Here is a 23,257-nt window from a genome sequence, read left to right on the forward strand (position 1 = left end):
TCACTTTCTTTTTTACAGAAGCCTACATCCTTCTTCTGTTCACCAGCATTTTGCATGTGTCATGTCAGAACAATGAGTCATCTGACACAATGATTTAAAGATATAAAGTAATTTCTGTGTATTTACAAGTCTGTGTATTTATAAGCTAAGCTTTACTCTAAATGTCTTTGTTTCATCGTTAGCATAATAATTTTTGTTTTGTTTCAGTGTGTAACTCCAAACGCCAAAGTGTCTCAAACATTGCTATAGTATTCCCACAATTATTATGCTAAAATTAAAGTAGTTTAGGCATGTTTATGACCTTATGTCAATTGAGAAACTAAATGAATAATATATATATATATATATATATATATATATATATATATATATATATATATATATATAATAATAAAAAATAAAAAAAGGTTCTTTTAAGAACTGATCACTGAAATGTTCTTTAGGGAACCAAAATTGTTTCATGGCATCATTGCAAAAATAAATAAATAAACATTTTTATATATTTATCTATATATATATAGCCTAAATATAATTGAATATACTATAAAACCTAATCTAAACGTATAAACGCAAGAAGCCGGTTAGGTTGCGCATGTACTAAACTAAAGCAACCTCTCACGGGGTTTCGTCATATCGCCCATCCCACAAACCTCAGCTGATGCAACAACAACAGCGCTCAGTATAAATACAGGCTGCGGGACAGAGCCACGCATTTCAACCTCTCGCATTCATGGAAGGAACAAAGAAACACTCATTTGACGCGTTGGACGAGCTCTCGGGGAAACACTCGGAGGAAATCACGTTAGAATGGTCTATACCCAAGCTCTCGTGCTCGGTAACGGGATGACCGTCAGAAACGAGCAGGAAAGCCCAGAGGACCTGAGCTTCCCACAGTGCATCAGATCCGACAGACACAAGCTCAAACACGGCGGCAGACTCATGAAAGCACACAGCTTATCAAGTAAGAATCTCATCCTTCTATTGCGCTCCTCATTTAGAAGTCGCTTTGGATAAAAGCGTCTGCTAAATGATTAAATGTAAAACGATCTATTGTGGCGGAGAGCGGGGCATGTTGTCACAGACGCTCCGCCTCCGTTTTGTTTCCCTAGTTGGCTTTAGATAGTCATAGTCTAGTTTAAAAATGTTAAATTAGGATCTTTTTTGAATGAAAAACGGTTGAGGCAAGTTGTCTCGTGTTTGATATATGTTTATATTTAATTAATTAATTTTTATATTTTTTACGGTCTCAAATTAGACTACATTCGATATTGATTGTATTAAAACGTAATTTTTACGTAATATATTAATTCTATTTTATTGTATAAATCTACAGAAAAGTAGATTGTAATGTAGGCTATATCATTGTGATTTTCTTTGTGTACAAAAAAGTTTTATTTTGTTTGAATGGCATAATTCACATCAACCACGTCACATGTGACAACTTGTTACCCTGTCCATTTTTTTATATTTTATTTTACTATACAATGAACAGAATATTCACATTGAAAACTTAAATAGCCTATAGTGCATCTTAATGTTCAAAAGCTTTCTTGTATCAAGACTTTAAAAATGGTCTGCCCTAAGATTTCTCATTAAGGCCAATTTGAAAGAACATGTGATTATTTTATTGATGACACCATGAGCAGGGATGCACATTGTTCCAGTTTTCCAAACTTGCAACATATTAATTCTGCTGAAGTCCAACAGCTCAGATCATCAGATGACACTGTACAGACTGACGGTGTTAGTTTCCTGATCCTAATCTAATGAGCCATTGGTCACTCTCAAACCGCTGAGGCGTAAAGTTTCTGTCTGATCAGCTGAGCCTGACGTGTTCTTCCCATTTACTCATTCACAGGTCTGGGATCTGAGTGCAGTTTGGAAGAGGAGGAAAGAGAAGACTTGTGTCTTCACCTCGACCTCTCCAAACGCATAGAGAAGTGCCTCTATGACGCTAAAGGAGCGAGTCTGCGCTGTCAGGAGCTGCGTCTGCCCAGGCACATGACCACACGCGTGGCCGGAGACATCCTGCGCTCGTCCACGGATGAGCCGTGTGGGATACGGGGCGCACTGATCCACATGTTCATGGAAAGCAAGGGCACACTACTGAAGCTGGGCACCGTCATTCCCGATCAGAGTCTCACGCCGACCTTCGAGGTGTCCGTGGTCCTGCAGCCTGACCTGGGCGGATGGCCTCCGCTGAAGATCCTGTTCGGGACCGGGAAGATCTTGAGCCTCCGACGGGAATACCGGCTGATCAAACGGAAGCTCTACTCGTCCGCCACTCCTACTGTACTTCAGTTTTATTAAACTTGTGGTATTAAGAGTAAAATAAGGAGAAGGCAATGCCTGAGGTCCATAGAGGACGAGGGCAACTTTAGGAACTGTTCATTTTGCACATTATTTCTCACTGTTACATCAGTATATTTCAGAGTTTACAGAATGATGTTTAAAACTTAAAGAAGTTGATATTAAAACTTAAAGAAGCTGACATTTCTAGCAGATATGCTGTCGTAATATTGCATTATATGATGCTTAAAGATCATTAATTTACATACAAATAAATAAAAACATAGAACCCGATGCATATACACTAACGTTCAAAAGTTTGTGGTCGGAAAGATTTTGAAAATGTTTTGAAAAAAGTCTTGAATGTATAAAAATCGTACTGACACCAAACTTTTGAACAATCATGTATAATATGGGATAATGAGACACTACTTTGTAACTAGTTGTATTTGTCAGGTGACACCGCATGTGTGATACGATCACAGTGGCATGTTTGTATGACTGTGACTGCAGATTCTTCACTACTGTTTAATGATCAGGGAAATAGGAAGGCTCAGATTGTCCCCTGATATATGTTGACACCATTAATAGTTATGTTTTTTTGTGTGTGTGACTTTGAAACGAACGGGACAAGCTGGTATTGTCTCCCAGTGAAGCGTTTGTAACAGTATTTTTGTTTGAAAGCACAAGTGGAATAAATTATTCTTTAAAATAACCCCATGAACATCTTGTTTATTTGCAGACTCTCGTGTTTTATTAAAACATTTCACAACACTATACAAAAACACTGTACACGAAGGCTCTGTACAAAACTATATGTTCTTTCTAAACATACAGATGTCAAATTAAGTCTCACTTATTTAAGAACGAAACTAGTACAGTAGGCCTTTAAACTGTAAACCAAAGCATCAATGATCTTGACTAGGAAAAAAAACAAGTTTAAAGAAACCGAGGATCCTTATTCATTCCTATAGAAGAAAAAAAAACGTATTTTTATTGCTCTTTCCTCAGCGTTTCACATCATCCCAAAGTGATAAGGCGATAGCAATCTTTGTCTTGAACAATGGCTTGTAAAGTTTCATAGTTGTCTCTAGAAAGTGACATTCTGCTCTCTAACCATCTAGTGGTCATGATGGTGGTACATTCAACTTTTTTTAAGAGACCTGTGATGACGGCTCACTTTTTGTGACAATCGAGCCAAAAACTCCTCTAACTTCAAATAAACATGGTCAGTTTGACCTGTCCCGTGAGTCTTACGATCAGAGCACACCGGACCAGTTCTTCAGGTCTAGGACTGAAGGTGAAAGGGGGTCGAGCCCTTAAAAAGTCTCTTCTTTTCGTGTCCTTTATGTTCAGCTGTAATTAGACTGTGTTGAACTGCTGAATCAAACCACCCAGGCATTGAGTAACTAAACGTAGCCAGAACTTCTTAAAGAAACAGGGAAATAAAGCCTATTGAACTTCCGTGACAGCTGCAGTGAAACATCTCAGTTCACTTTTTCATCTTCATGTCGGCCTCAATGGCACTGCGGCGTCCTCTAGTGCCTCCGTCCTGGAAGAGTAGAGAAGCAGGAAAGATGTGAGCCAATGCCTGTCATCCACTGCCCTAACACACCAGACCATCAGAGCCAAACTAACTAGCTATTACCTGAGAACAGGAAGTGTGTGTGTGTGTGTGTGTGTGTGTGTTACTAGAACATGAGATATTCATCTTAAAGAGACAGTGACTTCGGAAGTGCTGCAACACATAGTTAGGAAATTGCAGACTACAAGCTGAAACAACAGAAAAGCTAAACAACAATAAAACAGCATAAAAAAAAATGTTCATAGTAAAGAAAGAGTGAATGTGTTAATAGTAAAAGTGAGTTGCTCACTGAAGAGTTGAAGTTTCTTGAAGAGAAATAAAAAAAAAGGAAAAAGCAATTCAAAACATTTGAAGGAAAAGTTTACCCAAAAATACATAATTTGCATTATTTATTCATCCTCATGTCATTCCAAATCGGCACACAAACACACACCGTTCTGTCTACCATATTTTTTACCAAGGCTGCAATTATTTGATCAAAGATACAGTGAAAACAGAAATGTTTCACAATATTAATAGCTGTTTTCAATTGTAATATATTTATAAATGTAATTTATTCCTGTGATGTCAAAGCTGAATAACATTATGGGTGAATAAATAATGACAATACGCCATATTTGGCTGAATATATCATGGAGCTCACAACCCTTTTCAGCATACAAACCTGCACGAGTTCATAACAGGGAGCAAATGCTGCTCAATCATGAAGCGAGCGATCAGATCTAACCAATCAGAGAACAGAGTCAGAGTATGAAATGTGTGTGTGTGTGTGTGCGCGTGTTTGTGTTTGGTTAGAGGGGACGGGGAATATCTTGTGATCTTCGGCCTGGATACTTACAAAGAGAGAGAGAAGGAAAGCAGGAGAGGCCATGGAGAGGCTGTCCTGTAGAAGGACAAACAGCACAGTGAGAAAAAGAGAGTTCACTATTTAAAACCTACCGTAGAAACAGACAGAGAGACAGACAGACATGTACAACAGAGCAAAAGCAAGGTGTTATGGGAGCATACAGCAGGTATACTAATCTAAAACCCTGATCATGAGACGGAAAACATCAGAGACGTGCAAAGGGACCAGAATGACCAGACGTATCTTGAGGGAATTCTATTCAGGATGTCATTTGACCCAACAATTAGTTTTAGCAGTAAAGAAAGAGGTGCAAGTTCAGTATGGAGTACCACAAGGCTCAGTACTAGGACCGTTGCTTTTCATCCTATACATGCAACCCTTGGGAGATATCATTAGGAAGCATGGCATTAGTTTTCACTGATACGCTGATGATACTCGGCTTCATATTTCCTCGTGCCCTGACAAAACATACCAATTCCCAAAATAAACAGTGTGATGCAGCCTGAATCATAATCACACCGTGTTTGTTCGTTTGAAACTAATCTGTATTATATAAAGCACTATATAAATAAAGGTGACTTGACTTTTAATCTTAGTTTGATTGTGATTAATAAACATGCGTATGCTGATACTACAGTGATTCAATCTAGCCTTAAATGACAAGTGTATGGGAAATCTGTTGCTTTCCTTTCACAATATGAAGAGATAAGTTGAACACATCTGTCATGCATGTGCAAAATGATTGTCATTAGTTTTAAGTAGAATTTGATGCTCTCATTTTATTGTTCTAACATTTTTGATCTAATCGCTTTTAACAACAAACCTACTCATGATATTATTCATTTTTATTTATGCAGTTTTCTACTTTATAGCCGATTCATTCATTTTGCAACATCGATGCCACTCACTGAACTAAATTGAATCAACATTGAACTGAATTGAGCTGAATAATGATTGCCTTACAGCAGAATTTGAATGAGTCTCATTTTTGATAAAGTTTGCGTCATTGATCTTTTTTTCTGTTGATTACTGTGAAGCTGCTTTGAAACAATCTGTATTGTATAAAGTGTTTTATAAATAAAGGTGATTTAGCAGACTCATTTTGGGAATCTGACAAATCTTTTACATTGCCAGTCCTCTTCAAAAACATCTTATCCACGAATCCAGTTCTCTGTTGGATTTTGTTTTCAGATGGTTGTGAATTCAAGACTTTCACACTGGTTTTGAACTCGAGTCTCTCGCATATGAAACGCGTTGAAAAAACGGAGCAGTTTTCTATCATGGTCATCTGGTCACCCTGGAAAGCTGCTTTACATACAAGGAACACACAGATGAGAAAGAAAAGGAGGATTAAATGAAATAAAGATGGAAAAAGGAGAATCCAAAACTGGAGATACTAAAGGGAGGATCTGTGGGGTTGATGAGTAACAGAGTTGTGTCTATGTGTGTGTTAGCCGGATGAAGACATGAGGTGTTCATGTAAGTGAGAGTGTGTTGTAACTGTTTCCATGACGACCGCAGCACTCCAACATAAACTCAAAAAGATGGTGATGAAATGAGTGTCCAGTCATTTGAATGATCTTGATCACACAGCTCAGTGTGAAAGCATCACTGAACAAACCATGCAAAAAAACTGAACAAAAAACAACAACTTTCACTTAACTTTGGTCTGGTGTGTTAAAAAATAAAAATGGCACACAAATTCAACAACAGATGACACCAAAAGGCTGTTTAACTCAACCCTTACACCACATATACAAATAAATTGTTTTCAATAATCAAGTTGTATTTGCAATACAAGTTCTCACAATAATCACACAAGATGATATACACTATCGTTCCAAAGTTTGGGGTCAGTAAGATTTTTCAAAATGAATTAACACGTATTCAGCAAAAGTAAAGACATTTATAACAATGTTACAAAAGATTTCTATCCAAATAAATTAACTTTATATTCATCAAAGAATACAAACAATCTACAAAAATATTAAGCGGCGCAACAGTTTTCAACATTGATAATAATAATAAGGAATGTTTCTTGAGCAGTAAATCATCATATCAGAATGATTTCCATATTCCAAGCTTTTGACCGGTAGTGTATATACAGACAGACAGACGGACGGACAGAACCATAGATTCAGTCTTTTACAGAACAACAAGAGCCACAAATCCAGTGCCGTGTGGAAACCTGGAAGAGAACCTCGGATGCATGTGGAGTAGTTGTGCAGAAGTCTCATTATGGGTTAGTAGTGCAGTAGTCATTGCCCTTGATTCTCACCTGTAAGTGTGTTTGTGTGTGTGTGTACATCACTGACCTTCTCATTAGTTTCTTGTTTGGAGTTGTTCCTTTTCCTTCTGGCAGGTGGTTCTGGCTCTAAATGAGGGTCTTTGTGTGCAGGACTCAGGGTCTACATACGAGACTGTGTGTTAGTGCAAGTAACGCTAACCTTACTGTCAGGGACTTCAGCAGTTCACTTGTGTGTGTGTGAGTGAGGGTAAGGGACAAAAAAATCTGTTGTTTGAGTCCTATAAGAAAGCGTTTCATCTATGTGGAGTGTGTGGAAACCAAATTGCTTCTGAATCAATCTCACAAAAACATATCCGGCCAAATTATAGCCCGAAATCAACGGTAAAGTGCATTCAGAAAGTATTCAGACTCCTTTTTTCCCACATTTCAGTTTTTTTCTGGTTCTTATATTGTCATAATATGTGGTAATGTAAAGCATGTAATAAAATAAATTGAAGGTGTCTAAATTTCGGAATGCACTGTATATTATATTTGACAAAGGGACTAAAAAAAAGCCTGTGACATTTTCATGACAATTAAAAATCTGGTTCTAATTTCATTCTTCTCGTTTTGGGGTAAAATATAACCCGAACAAGTCTTTGACAGGTTTTGTGAGATTCACCATCCAAGGTTTCAAGTTTATACAGAAAGTATTTGGACAGTGACACTTTTTCCTGCATTTCAGCATTTTTGGATTTTAAATGAAACTTAGCTCAGGGACAAAGTGCTGAAACGACAATTTGAGCACAGCCATCCCATTAAGAGCCAGAAAATCAATTTGTGCAGATTACCTGTGAGTATTACAACAACGTCACCTGCAGTTCTTGCCCGCAAATCCATTCTGAGTGTACTGACGGCCATTAAGTCTGCAGCCTAAAGACATCATGAGTTATATTTTCTGATGATGCTTCAGTTTGTGCTTTCTCATTCTTTCTCAGCTGGACTGAAATCAGGTCAAGTTGCAGGAACTGTATGTTTGGTGGCATTGTCAACCGATAGTTGGAGGTAAAAGGTTTTATCCAAGTAAAAATTATGTTTTCAGTTTTCAGGACACACTTGAATTCATGCTGCTTCACCAGATACAGCCCAACAGCATCATCCTCCCAGATAAAGCTCCATGCTGTGGCGCACAGGAAGCTGATTTTCACTTTCCTTTCTTTGACTCTCGATCTTCCTAAACCGTTTCACTGTCCGCAACACTTCACTTCAGATGTCCACAGACTCTTTGATGTACTTTGATGTCCTGTCCTTGAGGCGTTTGAAGCTTCTAAAAAAATCCCAGTCTTGGATCTTGATTTGTTCTAGAGATGCAATTTTTCTTCATAACTGCACATGCTTTTCACTCAACAGTCTAGTGTTATTGTTGACTAAAACTAAAATGATTAAAAAATAACTTTCAAGAATTGAAAGATTAGATATTTATTAAATAAAAACTGAAAATTTAAAATAAAAGCACATTTAAAATATTAATAACTATATAAATAATATTAAAATAACATCTTCTAGACCTTCTAATGGTCTTCCTGCTTCTTTGAGCTCTCTTTTGTCTCACTGAATGATCTGCACAAATTTTTTATATCATGAAATGACCAGCTATACTGACACGGACCTGTTCCTTTTATGTTCTAATGTACCAACAACAAACTAAATAGGAAATACATCAATATAAGTTTGTTAAGCCATTTAAAAATTATTAAATGTCACTGGCCAAATAATTAGCGCTGAAAGCATAGTGTGATTGATGGGTCTCCTTATAGTGCTCACTGTGTGTTTGTGTTGTTATTCCTCCAACCTTCTCCACAGTGTCTTGTTTCCACTCATGTTTGTGTGTGTGTGTGTGTGTGTGTGTGTGTGTGTGTGTGTGTGTGTGTGTGTGTGTGACTATCCATGTGTGTCTCTAACCTTCTCATTGGGGTCTTGTTTGCGGTTGGCTTCCCTTCCACGCAGGCTCTTGGTGCTGATGCCTGATTCTGATGTTTGCATGATCAGTTGAGTAGCCAAGAACTGCTGTATCTGTTCCAGAACATCCCTCTGCATCTCCAGGGCCATGTGGTAGACGTCATGATCCGAGCTGTTATACATCACCGCGTTCTGGAACATCAGCATGATGTCACGCTGGAACTCCGCTGTTGTACGGATCTGCCCAGACTCAATGTTCTTCTTGATGGCTGACAGGTCCATTGGTCTGAGGAGGCGGAGAAATCAGGAAAGACAGAGACATTATTAGCCAATAGAAAAACTCCTTACTTAGGGCCCTATGAAATGCATTTTATTTTTTTCCAAAATCTAAAAAAGTTCTCAAATTTTCTTCCGTTTTTTGGGGGGGATTCAATTTCTTTCCATTTAAATTTTTGCTGGATTCTATTATAAAATCCATTTTTATAAAATTTTTCCTCAATTATGTTTTACATTTTTCCCAATTTCCATGGTTTCCATTTAATTTTTTCTGAATTTTGTTTTTAATGGTTTAATTAAATTTAAATAATCAAAAAGCACGTCTAATCAATTGAATTCATACAATTTTAACAATTACATCATTTATTATTATTTATTTTAAATAATTCTGGATTCTATAAAACATTTTTGGCATTTTTGGGGGATTCCATTATGAAATCCACCCTAAATTCAGTTTTATTTTTCCCAGTTTCCATGTTTTCCATTTGAATTTCTCTGTATTTTGTGTTTAATTAAACGGTTTAATTAAATTTAAATAATCAAAAGCATGTCTAATCAACTGAATTCATAAAATTTTAACAATTGAATAATTTATTAACATTTTTACAATGATAAGAATTGGACATTGGACATTCATTTCATACAATGAAATGTTTGAATATTTTTCAGAAATTCTGTGTAAATTCAGTTTTTTTCAGGATTTATGATTTAATATTTTTTTTAATTATGATTTAATATAATATTATTATTAATATGCACATACACTCATCCATATCACAATTTAATTATGCAGACATACTTTTGCTTAATTCATCCAAATTTTGTTTTCATAGCGGCCCAACATACTCAAAAGAATGATTCTTATATTTAAAGCAGTCTAAGCTTGGTACCTGTGTACAATGCTGTGATAACCAGGGGCGATGTCATCAGACACAGGCTGCAGAAACACACTTGCATACCTGAAACACAAAACCATAAATGATACACACATACTACACAAACACATTTCTATCTAAAGGTCATTAGTTATCATAAAACAGCAACTGTGTTAAGTAAGAATTCCAAGCTCACCTGTGATTGGCTGCTGCCCGCCACACCAGCATGATGGCTTTCTTCCAGATCTTCTGAGCCTGCAAGGCCTCTTGATCTTCACTACACATTGAGCTGAGAGAGAGAGAGCGAGAGAGAGAGAGAAAATTGTTAAAGGCAGGTGAAAGATAAAAAAGAAAGCAGTGTATGCTAACACACAAACATGCACTCAGACACTCACAACTGTGATGAGGCAGGGCTGCTGGCAGTGGAGTCTGCAGTAGTGTAGCGCTGGGAGTGACTGCCGTATCCATCCTCACTCTCACTGGCAGGAGGATCAACCTCCGAGAGATACGCACCCTCTCCGTCCACATCGCCACACTCTTTCATCTCCATCCCTTCATCCACATCCACCTCACTACCTCCATCCTCTTCTTTAACCTCCTACATCATGTGAAAGAGAAAAATAAACCGTAGACGTAATAAATTATTAGCACAGCGTTTCACTGTTTTCTTTCAAAGCAGTTTCAAGAGTTGATGAAGTGTAAAAAAAAAAACTAAGTAAATAATTAGAAAAAAAAAAAATCTAAATTATAAAACAATTACTAGAAAAAAAAAGATTAAATAGATTATTTGTTTATCTGCATGTTGTTACCATTAACTGACATGAGAGAACCATGAACATGAAAAGGTGTTGTTAAATTACAACAAAGAGGGTATGAGTGACAAGGGAGTTTGGGATTAGGAGTAGTTCACTCAAAAATTCAAAATCTGTCATTATTTCCTCACCCCAATTCTTTAACTCACTTTCTTTCACGGATAACAGGAGTTTTTTTTTGCAAAATGGCCCATTTATCTCATAACTGAATCGTTTTCGACCAGGTTTCACTATATTTGAATGGGGCACAAATTCAATTGCGTAAAATATTTGAGAGTTGCAACCAAAGGTACAATTATCAGTGAATAATAACTTACATTTTGGTCTTTTACTCACATAAAACTATCAAATGACTTCATAAGACTTGAAATATGATGCATGTTTTGTATAGACCACTTTTGGGGTGTGTTTTGTCATTTTTGAGGTCAACCGTGTCACATTAATCCATATCGCGATTCTTGTTTTTCTGACAGTCCCCAAATTTAAGACCTCTTGAAATGATAATTAAGACTTTTCTTCTACCATTTAAGATATTTAAGACTTTTAATGGCCTTAAATTTGATAAAAACTGAATTTAAGACTTGATGAGCATGAACTATTTTCTCATTTTGTGTTCAACAAAAAAATAAACAATCAATTTAAGCATCCCTCCTGAATAAAAGTATTATATATATATATATATATATATATATAAATAATCTTACTGATCCCAAACTTTTGAAACGGAACTGTATAAGAAAACAACATTCTCATTTTGCTGCTGCTTTGCTGATACCTTCGTGTCTTTTGCCGAGGCTGAGCTGTCCTCTGAGTCCAGACAGGGCGTCACTGTCTCTGGCTGAACCCAGTCCTCAACTTCACACTTCACAGCTGGACTTGGGGATCTGATCTCCTGCTGCATTTCCTCCATCCCTCCTTCTCCCTCTACTTCCCTCTCGAGCTTAACTTCACAGTCCTGGCTCTGCCCTGCGTCAGGGGCGACGGGCGTCACAGCTTCCCCTGTCGCTCCATCGACCGCATCAGTTTCTGTAGCCTCCTCTTCCAGAACCTCCATTTCTCCCTGCACATCAGCAGGGTCAGGGTCGCTCTGTGAGACCACTGGGGCGGCGCTCTGCTGGACGATGGGCTCCGGTTCATCTGCCTTAAAAGACTGTGACTCCCACGGGCTGGTGAGGGGGTGTCCCCCGACCGCTGGATCCTCACAGAGGGAGAGAGCTGCCTCCACTGCGGCTGCGTCCAGAGCCTCCACAGGGTCGTCCACCTGAGACAGAGCCATTTGATTACTTTTTTTTCTTCAGATTTGGCAATAGAAAGAGCTTTTCAACTATTCTCTGTTTGAAGAGTTTTTAAACAATGTTTTGAAGGAAACCTAGTGGGGTTGGAGAGCTCTTGTAATTTGTTCCATTTATAAGTTTAAATACTAAACGTAACATTCCTAACCTTCATATATGTCACTTTTGCATTGTTTATGTTGTGTTACTCATTACTTTACACTCATTTACTGTTTTGAATGAAACATTATAAGAATTAGTAGTCTCATTTTGTTTCTACACATTCTGAATTTGCAGTTAACCATAAAGGAGACGGTTTATTTTCTCTGGGAAAACCAGAGAAAGTTGGAGATTAATATTTTGTAAATAAAGTGGTAAATTATGTTGTTGTTTTTTTTGTTGAAACATAGCACTTGCGTCACTTCATAAAATTGAGATTAAACCACTGGAGTCACATGGATTACTTTAAGATGTCTTTACTCGCTTTCTGGGGCTTGAAAGTGGTTGTTGCGTAGACTGTCAATGGAGGGACAGAAAGCTCTCAGATTTCATTAAAAATATCTTTATTTGTGTTGCGAAGATGAACGAAAGTCTTACGGGTTTGGAATGACATGTGAGTGAGTAATTAATGACATAACTTTCCTTTTAGGGTGAACTAACCATTTAATAATTAAAATAAATAAGTACTGGAATGGTCTCAATTATATATATATATTTTTTTTTTTAATTGTCAGCTTGTTTATTACAACCATTTATAGCAGTTAATAAGAACAGGGGATTTGCATTAAAACCACATGAAGTAGCAACCAATCACATCATCACAACCGTACACAGGTGGTTGTATATGTTTTTGTGTGTGCATACCTTCTCCTCTATGATTGCAATGATGTCTCCAACAGTCTCCAGGTCCAGTTCGTGGGCCATGTATGACACCGACACCACTGTGTCCTCCTCCACCAGCTCTGTCTCTTTCCCCTCCACCTCCGCTGGCGTGGACGAACCTGCCATTACCGCCTCTGCTCCAGAACCTTCAGCGACAGCTGCGGCTCCTGCACGTGCCAACAAACACACTCACTCTTACTATGATTCATCTCTTTTATGGCGTGCTCTGAAGAATAACTAATTATTCTTTTTAAGAAGAAAAATCACATCAATGTTTTTAAATGCTGAAAAAATTTTTTTTTGAAAAAAATTTATACTTTTATTCAGCAAAGACATATTAAATGGATCAAGTGTGACAGTAAAGCCATTTATAATATTACAAAACATCTATTTCAAATAAATGCTGTTCTCTTGAACTTTTTATTCATCAAAAATCCTTTCTAAAGGATCATGTCTCACTAAAGACTGGAGTAATGATGCAAAAAAAAAAAAAAATCAGCTTTGCATCACAAGAATAAATTATATTTTATAATTTTATAAAGTTGTTTTAATTGTAATAATATTTCACTTTTTAGTGTACACCTGGAATTCAAAAATAAATGTATAAAAGTCTTCTGTATAAAAATACTTCTGACGTTCTATATTAGACCCGCAGTTCTAGAACAACTCTGCAGTATTTCCAGTTATTCTAGAATATAATCAGAAAAGTCCAGCACTGTCTGAGTGAATTGTGATTGGATGAGGATGACAGGATGAACTAACACATCACATGACACAAACAGGAAACAGATTGCCTGAGCAAAAACAGACTGACTGTCCTACAGAGAGAGTTCTGAAGAGAGGAAATCAGATCAGAGACCTGTTTTAGGCACAGAGAGGTGGCCCGGGGCTGGCGGGACCACTGTGGGGGACTTAGGGGGATCAGCACTGACAGGTTTCTGCGCTGGGGTGGAGCTCTCCAACAGACGAGATAATGTAGGAGCATCTGACACAGAGACACACACACATATATAGCGCTACAAACACGCACACTAAAGCCAAAGCTACTTTCACAATACTCAAACTACACAGTACTAATGCAATACAACGGGCGTGAAATCTAAAAGTTGCATACAGGATGTAGTCAAAATAACTTAAAATTAAATTTGTTCACCGACACAGAAAACGTTAAACGTTGAAGAGGGACATTTAAAACGTACATTTAAAGCAAGCAGATAGAATTTTCGTGTGTCTACCTGCTGTGATGTCTTGATTAATAGGCAGAGCGGTTGCAGAGGTGTGAAGCTCGACATGAGATCCATTACTCAAACCTGTGGCCACATCTCCTTCAACCACCTGCCCGACAAACCCACACACAGAACAATATGACAAACCATTCACAAAATCTACAGGCACATTCTCCACTTTTAATGTGAGTCAAGGTTTCATAGATTAGCTGTACGCAGAGTTAATATGAAAATATTAAAAACGTTAACAAACTATTAAAAACATTTTTGTATGACAAATATTATATGAAAAACTAGAAATGCTGTCTTGGCAAATAACTGAAATAAGCTTATGTTGAGTTGAAGCACAAAAAATAACTAACAAAAAAAAAAAAAAAAAAAAATTTTTTTACAGAAGCATCATACAAATTATGAAAGCACAAAACAGAATTACTAAAAATTAAACTACAACTAAAATGAAAACTGAAGTTAACGAAAATAGCTCATTAAAAATAATAAAAACTACAATAGTACTAAAATAACACTGGTGGCAAGTGACAGTTTCCACTGTATTAAAAGGGTATTTCACCATTATAGTCTAGATGGGATGTACCCAAAAAGTGAAAGTGAGGAGCATTTATGGGTACAAGTCGGGAACCGGCCTACTTTACATATTTCAAGGGTGCTGAATCCCAAAAAACTGGTACCCAAGCGAAATTGTGAGTTTTTGACCTTCTAATTTGCATATCAAAATGGCCGCCAAATTGCCTATCTTGCTCAGTCGTTGGACCATTTTCCCCTAGTTTTTTTTGTAAGTAGACAATCAAGATGAGGAAATTAAGTTTCTAGATCGATAGTCAAGGGGCAGAGTAAAGATATAATGGAGGCTCACTGCCTTTTTTATGTATATATATATGCAAAATACCAACTTTTAAGGTGAAATTAAGCATTAGTTGTGTCATTTTTTAAGGCCGACATACATATTTAATCAATATCACTCTTAAATGTTCCCAGTGTATATATGATATGTGATGTATTCCATATTACATAATAACTAAGAAAAACACCATTGCAAGTTGTCTGAGATTTCATTTTTTTATGCAAATTAAGCATTTGTTCTCTAAATTCTAAGACGGGAAAAACCCAGGTGAATAGGGAAAAAAACACCATGAAACTTCCCTTGAACAGATCTACAGATCACATCTTGTTTCTGTATATTTTCTTTCATGTTTGTAGCTTAATTGCTTTGCTTTTTTCTGTTAGATTTTTAGTTCTGTAGTTCACTCCCTCTGTAAATTGTTTTTGGTAAATTGTTTTTATACCTTTCTAGTTTGCTTGTGTGCCATTTGTCTTTGGAATTTCATTTTGATTAGTATTTCTTTCTGCAGTCCTTTTCCAAGTTCTTTGGTTACCCCTTGCCTTGGTATACTTGAGGACTACAACTCCACATTTAAACAAGGACATTGGTCATCACTCTGACATGCACACATTGCAGTGCATAACAGCCCTGATTTTCGGCATTTGCACTGGCGTGTTGTGCATTGTTTTTTACAGGTACACAGGATCATTTCCAGGCAACTTTCAGGTATTGGATTCTGTGACATAAGAATGGGCTGTAGTCCTGAACCGCCATGTTTCCATCCCATGTCCAAGGGTGAAGGAAGCTCAGGTGTGGCATAGTGAGCATTTCTCCAAACCATTGCCTGGTAGTGTACTCTCACTCAGAGCTCATAGAGCACAGGACCATTTTACTCGAACACCTCGAGAGGTTCGCGTCGGGGTCCCGTTCAGCCTGTCGGGCTTGTTATTCGCTATAACGACCGCCTATCTATACATTATCCCTTACTTAGTTAGTTATCGTTTTTTTGTAATGCCTCGTTTTTATTTTTATTTCAGTTAACGACAACGTTTTTTCCCACCTAGTTTCCGTTTTTTCGTTAGTTTTTGTTAACGATTATAACCCTGGTGTGTGTGTGTGTGTGTGTGTGTGTGTGTGTGTGTGTGTGGTAAATGAAACAGGCCGCCATATGCGCCATTCAAAGACACGGAAGCAAAAATATACAGAAACAAGATGTGATCTGTAGATCTGTTCAAGGGAAGTTTCATGGTGTTTTTTTCCCTATTCACCTGGGTTTTTCCCGTCTTAGAATTTAGAGAACAAATGCTTAATTTGCATAAAAAAAATGAAATCTCAGACAACTTGCAATGGTGTTTTTCTTAGTTATTATGGAATATGGAATACATCACATATCATATATACACTGGGAACATTTAAGAGTGATATTGATTGAATATGTATGTCGGCCTTAAAGAAATGACACAAATAATGCTTAATTTCACCTTAAAAGTTGGTATTTTGCATATATATATATACATAAAAAAGGCAGTGAGCCTCCATTATATCTTTACTCTGACCCTTGACTATCGATCTAGAAACTTAATTTCCTCATCTTGATTGTCTACTTACAAAAAAACTAGGGGAAAATGGTCCAACGACTGAGCAAGATAGGCAATTTGGCGGCCATTTTGATATGCAAATTAGAAGGTAAAAAACTCAAAATTTCGCTTGGGTACCATTTTTTTTGGACTCAGCACCCTTGAAATATGTAAGGTAGGCCAGTTCCCGACTTGTACCCATAAATGCTCCTCACTTCTTATAGAAGGCCATTTTTCTGAAATCCGTCTAGTCTATTAGCAAGATGGCCTTTTAATAAAACCTGACTGTCTATGCAGAAGAAAAATGCAACGTCAAGATGTGTTTTTAAAAGTTGTACTACTTTTAACTACACAGCATTCTAAAAAACATGTGCGAGATGCAGCAAAAGATGCAAAATGCAATGGTCAAAGAAGTCTGTCTAGTGCATGTTATAGATATGCATATATATATATACACTTTTTTTTTATTTTTTTTTTATATGTATAGTTTACACAGAAAAACAATAGAAAGGCAGCACAGCAGAGTGCAAATGCATGCTCTGTGTGAAAGGCCCCAAAGATTTTGATTTAAAATTTACTGGCTAACATTATTGCATGTGAAATGAGTACTAAAACAATGCCCATGTCAATATACCAAATACTCAATGTAAAGCTGTTAAATGTTAATGTTTGCAGTTTAGTTAGTAATAAATGGGCTGGTTGGACTGAAGAGGAAACTTTCCTTTGTGAGCATTAGAGTATGTTGATTACCATGGAATCTTTCTTGACTTTATTTATAAGACAATATGAATTAAACACAAAAGTAGGGTTGAGAAATAGAAAATGGGCCTGGGACATGAAAGAAGCAAGCCTGTTTGCTGTGACATGCCTCTTAAATCTTAAATCCAAAGGCTTAAACTTTGAGTGCTTTACAGTACCCCTCTCTCACCAGTCTAGAGCTGGCAGCGATGAGGCTGCCCTTCTTCAGCAGTTCAGACAGCAGCGGGGAGGGAGGTGGTGTGGCTTTCGGAGCGAGGTGTTTCTTCTGTGGGGAGTCGTCCACTAGAGCGCCCAAACCTGGCTCTTTAGGCCCTGAACCCGTGACCTCTGACACAGGCATGAAGACGGTCACTCCTTGAGTCTAGACAAAAAAAAAAATCATGATTTTGACCCCTTTAAGTCAGATTCAAGTTAAAAGGTTAATAAAAAAAGAAGCAGGAACTCACCATGGGAACGGCACAGGATTCCTCCGTCATTGGCTGCGATGTGTCTGGCTGAGAGACTTCCATGCTGGGAGAGCTAGCATCAGGTGGAGAACGTACCGTCACACTGGGGACTCTCTTTGGAGTGTTTTTAGCTGCCTGACGAACTGGAGAGAAAGAGAAATAAAAATAATTCTGCAAAATAAACAATAACTGACTGGCAGCAATAAGCCAAAGTAATAAAAAATGAACTTTCTTAGTATTAAAAATTTAATATATCTGCAATAAGCTCCATGTTGAACTAACATTATGTGAAAATACATTAGCAATATGTTGAACTGCTAAACTAATATAATTCAAAATAACTTTTTTGTGTGAAGGCATTAACTTTTAAAAGTGCTGAGTGAATGTAAATCTCACCCTGATAGGCCGCCTCAGTTGCCCTCTTCTTCTGCTCCGCCTCCTCCTCTTCCTGCTTCTTTTTTCTGACAAGCATGAAAACACACACAATCCCATGATCCCACACACAACGCACATATGTACTAAATTTTGATGTTTGAATTAGATTATGGGTAACAAAAGGCTTTCTCTATGTGCTGTCAAATCGATCAATATCTAACGATCTAAAGTATATGTGTGTGAGTAAACGTGTGTATGTATATATATATATATATATATATATATATATATATATATATATATATATATATATATATATATATATACATACATATATACACAAAAATGTTTATATTAGATCTGATTAATCGCGATTAAAGCATTAAACCAACATTTCAAACAAAACAAAATCTAAACTTTGACAAAAAGTAGTCATTGACAATGTCCAAATAAATAAATTAATAAATAAATAAATATCTATAATATAATAATGTACAAATATATAATATATAAAACCAAATTTTTTATCTTAATATATAGACATACATTGTGCATAATTTAGAGGTGAATATTGTTTAATTCCATGAAAAACTCTCAAAATAGATTTGAAAAATATTGTTGAAATGAAATATAGTGCATTCATTTCATAAAAAATAATCTTTATACAATCATGGGGCTCTGATAATTTCTGAACACCTCTGATTTCGGTACCATAATATAACAATGTTTATTAAATTACATTTCAACAAGAGTGGTTGAAACTAGATCATACTGGAAGACATTTCAGAAAATGAAAGGCTAACTCTTAGCATAAAGAGGATGAGATGACAGCACAAATGTGGAAATGTCTTACAGCTCTATCTCTGCCCACAGCTCCTCCAGTTTAGTGTCCATATGACCCGCCTGGATTAAATCCACCTCTTTCTTCAGTTTCCTGAAGGTACAGAATACATTTATCACATGTGAGTGGCAGATATAGACAGTGAGAGGGAGAAGGAGGAGGAGACGTACCTGTACTTCTCCTGTGTGTCTTTGATCAGCCTCTTGAGTTCCTCGATTCTTTCTGCTGTCAATCTCCGGACGATCACGTCCTCAATGGTCTCAACCACCTCTCCTTTCTCACCCCGCTTACGTCTGCAGGGAGAGCACATGCCAAGCTTGCCAATGAACTTGTGAATGATGGGAATTAGATGGTTTTGGTTGCCAATGATACTGGCTAAAATAATAGTGTGAAGTCTAATCACACAAAGTCTGTGAAAAGCCATAAAATCATTCTCCACGTATTTACTGCTTTCCATGCACAAATATAAAGTACATCTTCTTTGCTGATTATTCTTTTTCATTGTATGCACAGACCAGATGGTTTGAGGACTTTAACTCTTGGGTTTTGCAAGAACAATGGCAAGATTTAGTAAAGATGTTCAGCGCAGATGTTTTGAGAAAGAGAGAGAGAATCACTTACTTTGGGGCCTCTGTGGTTTCCAGCAGCTCAGAATATTGGGAGGCACAATGCTGCAGAGGTCATATTGACATGTTAAAACATGATTCATTCAGCAGATCACTAATACGGATATAATCAATAATATGAATTACCTTCTGGGAGAACCAGTCAGGGGGTCGCCCAGACTCTGAGAAGGGCTTGATGGCTCTGCTTACAGACACCCTGACAAAAATATAACAGTGTATCGGACACATTCAACAGTAAAACATTATCCTCATCCTTCCCTCAGGTCATTTTGAGCTGACACTCTTTTTTTGAGTGTTCAGAGGGGTCCAAGACCCTAGGACTTTTGTCGCACTTGAACCACGAATACACAAATTTGAATGGATTCGAGGAGTTTTAAAAAAAAGTAACAAATCCTTTCAATTTGATGTAAGGAATGCTTCAGTACACATAGAAAAACCTAAAAATTCTCAAACTTAAAAAAAAAAAAAAAAGTATTTTATAATGTTTACATGTGTATCTGAATGCACACGGAAGAGAAATGACTTTAGTACCCAGCGGAACAGCTCATTTGCTCCATATAGAGCTGGTAAGTTCCGCCCATCCGTAAAACCCCAAGTGGACCTCTAGGTTGAAAAATCGTCAATGCAAGTGAATGTGAGAAAATAATTATTTTCTGGTCCCGTTTGAATTGCGCCATGAACGTGAACATATGTTGTCTGTGAATTTTTTTTATAATTTTTCATGTTACGAGTTTGACAGTATATTGTATGATTCTTTGGCTAGCAGTTGTGGAAAAGACATAACGAGAAAGACTACATGTCGCCTATGTGACGTCACCCCATAACACATTTTCCCTCCACTTGTCAAATCACGGTGCTAATGCTGCGATAATCTATGGAGACAGATCGAGATGCCTGTGTGTTTTGTACCCAAATGTCACCATTCAAACCAAATGGGCTGTTCTTTCTTCAGATTCCCGTCTGATGTAAAAACTAGTTGTAGTCCACAAAGTGCTCTCACACAAAGTCTAACCGTATCAAACTTCTACCCGCTAAATTGTAGCATTCTTCACACGAAAAATTCTATTAAAAATTCACAGACAACATATGTTCACATTCATGGCAAAATTCAAACGAGACCAGAAAATCATTATTTTCTCACATTCACTTGCATTGACGATTTTTCAACACTTGGGGTTTTACGGATGGGCGGGACTTACCAGCTCTAGCCATATAGAGCTATAAGGCCATCTAGTGGCTAAACTCATGAAATATCATGACATCACATATCAAGCATCACTTTTTATCTGCAATAAGCTACATTGCTTATGTTCAACTAATAAATAAATATATTGTTAAAACATTATCAATTAAGGTATAAATGATCATATACAATTTATTATTTGAAATTAGGAAAAATATTACTAATTTATTTTAAAGTGATTCTATTTCAGAAATGTGTAATTTAATACAAATAACAGCCAATGAGATTATTTTGGGTGCCTCCCCATATCCCCCGGTCAGTCCAGCTGTCACCTCCATGTCTCTCACAGGGGGATTAGCTCAGATGGTAGAGCGCTCGCTTAGCATGCGAGAGGTAGCGGGATCGATGCCCGCATCCTCCAATTTCTGTTTATTGCCTTGATCATAACAATTAACATAACTGTCACAATCATTTCTAAACGTATAAGCCCCACGTTTGATTAAGGGTGATACAGGATAAAGCTCTGAATTATTTAACACGCTTTAATTTTACAGTTCAATGATCATGTGTGTTAATAATTTATTCTTACCAGTTCTGATCTCCGCTTCTCATCACTGAGGAGGCGAGACAGAGTTTCTCCCGAATAGACCAGGGTTCAGTCGGACCCAGCGACAGCATCTTGTGTTCTACAGGGACAGTTAGGGGTTCAAAAGATGAGTTTTATTTCGGTGTAATTCAATTTATAACAAAAGTGTAGGGGGAAATTTGTTTACAATAAGAAAGGCGAATCAGTCATGTAGTGTGACCTTAGTGACTTATTTAAAACGACACGAACCATTTATTATGACATATAGAGAACGTAAAAATGGTACATTTTGTTCAAAAATAGAGAGAAATGTGTGTTGAAAATGTAAACATAGATCGTCTTTGTTATCATGAAGCCAATTAGCGCAACCACTATATTGCTCACCTCGGCGTTATTAAGAGCTTTAGATGCTCTTCTCACATATGATCAAATACTTCAGAATTCAATTCACAAAGTGCCTTTGGTTTCAGACTGTAATGTTAACCTGTTTATGAAATAAATTACACTTACTTCCCACCCCGCTCGACATTTTCGCCTATGCGAAACAGGCCGCGCGCTCGTTCTACTCACTTCCGCCGGTACTATTGTAGTGTAACACCCACATGAACACTATCAGGTGTCCCACAGATATCATTCCGTCACTGCACACTTCGTAGGGGGATTAGCTCAGATGGTAGAGCGCTCGCTTAGCATGCGAGAGGTAGCGGGATCGATGCCCGCATCCTCCAATTATTTGTTTCATTTTTTTTTTTAAAGTGTAATTAAAACAAATATCATTATTTGACGAAGATGCTATTTGTGATTATTGTAACTACCAAGTAGCATAACAGTTGCTGTTCCTTATAGTTCAAATTCATTACATATTTATGGAGATAGGAATCGCGAGGAATTTAGAGATACTTAGGCTATGAAGGACCATACTTTTCCCCCAAGGTATACTCTCTACAATATATAATAGTAGGCTAAAAAAAATCTGCCCTGTCTAACTAAAACAAGATTGTTTTTGAACCAGTTGTAAAATAAATGTGATGTATTTATGTAGAGAATCGGTATTGCTCCATATGTAATATCTGTGTGGAGAAAAGTTGTGTTTGTATATTTAAAGGTCAGGCCAATAGCTTTTGGTTATGCAAATTAGAAAGTTTAATAGGGATCTTTGCAACATTATAATAACACACTAGGAAAAAAATCCAGCCCACCAACTTTTACAGACAACTCATTTTAAAGTGTTGTTTAGGCTTAGTAAAATCCAAATAATCTAAATAATTACGATGTTGATTCAGTAACTTAGCGGTTTGAATCGTTAGATGTATTTGTTTTGTTTTTTATCCGATTTTTAGAACCATGTATTCATGTATTACATGTATTCATCATTTTATAAACATAACAAATAAATTAACGTATTATATATAAATGGAGTTTGTTACCTCTGCATCGAAGAGAAAAAAAGACGCTCAAAATGATACTGCAGTTTCCTTTTCAGCCGCCAGGTGCCAACAGCACACTACAATACGCAGATCATTTATAATTCACATTTATCTAGGGCCCTGAAGATGCCTGCCTCAAAAATCCCCGTTCATGAGATAACGTTACTCATATGCACATTATTGTAAAAATGTTTTATTAAATTATACTTATATAAGTATTTTCACAGTCACCACTTGTTGTTATACTGAAATATAGCACGTCTCCCACCTGTTATGGAATTTTTTTATATTTAGGATCCCAAAGGAGAAATCATTATTACTAGCAATGTGGGGAGGCTGTCAGTGCTGTT

The 23,257-nt window shown here is 36.9% G+C and overlaps 2 protein-coding genes across 7 annotated transcripts; one reads left to right on the forward strand and one right to left on the reverse strand.

Moving 5' to 3' along the window:
- Positions 1–658: 658 nt before the first annotated feature.
- LOC311303623 (DNA damage-inducible transcript 4-like protein) lies at positions 659–3,004 on the forward strand. Its single transcript, XM_084430189.1, has 2 exons — positions 659–961; positions 1,859–3,004. Exons 1-2 carry the CDS (start codon positions 808–810, stop codon positions 2,308–2,310), a joined length of 606 nt encoding a protein of 201 aa, XP_084286315.1. The 5' UTR covers positions 659–807; the 3' UTR covers positions 2,311–3,004.
- Positions 3,005–3,023: 19 nt separating this feature from the next.
- brd8b (bromodomain containing 8b) lies at positions 3,024–22,063 on the reverse strand. 6 transcript variants are annotated; one of them, XM_084430184.1, is made up of 19 exons: positions 21,991–22,063; positions 21,484–21,580; positions 19,838–19,907; positions 19,707–19,756; positions 19,256–19,378; positions 19,098–19,178; positions 18,266–18,330; positions 17,870–18,012; positions 17,593–17,784; positions 14,259–14,358; positions 13,883–14,008; positions 13,006–13,190; positions 11,646–12,131; positions 10,454–10,656; positions 10,255–10,347; positions 10,074–10,142; positions 8,911–9,193; positions 4,713–4,757; positions 3,028–3,841 (listed from the first exon to the last, which is right to left on the reverse strand). In XM_084430184.1, the coding sequence occupies exons 1-19, from the start codon at positions 22,007–22,009 to the stop codon at positions 3,782–3,784; spliced, it is 2,490 nt and encodes an 829-aa protein (XP_084286310.1). In that variant the 5' UTR covers positions 22,010–22,063; the 3' UTR covers positions 3,028–3,781. The 6 variants fall into 6 exon arrangements, with proteins under 6 accessions (XP_084286311.1, XP_084286310.1, XP_084286309.1 ...); XM_084430183.1 differs by lacking the exon at positions 4,713–4,757 and adding an exon at positions 7,037–7,129; XM_084430185.1 differs by lacking the exon at positions 4,713–4,757 and having other exon boundaries at positions 3,024–3,841.
- Between the last annotated feature and the right edge of the window lie 1,194 nt (positions 22,064–23,257).

This window comes from Rutilus rutilus (assembly GCF_951802725.1).
Source record: "Rutilus rutilus genome assembly, chromosome: 14".
In the NCBI taxonomy this organism is placed as follows: domain Eukaryota; kingdom Metazoa; phylum Chordata; class Actinopteri; order Cypriniformes; family Leuciscidae; genus Rutilus; species Rutilus rutilus.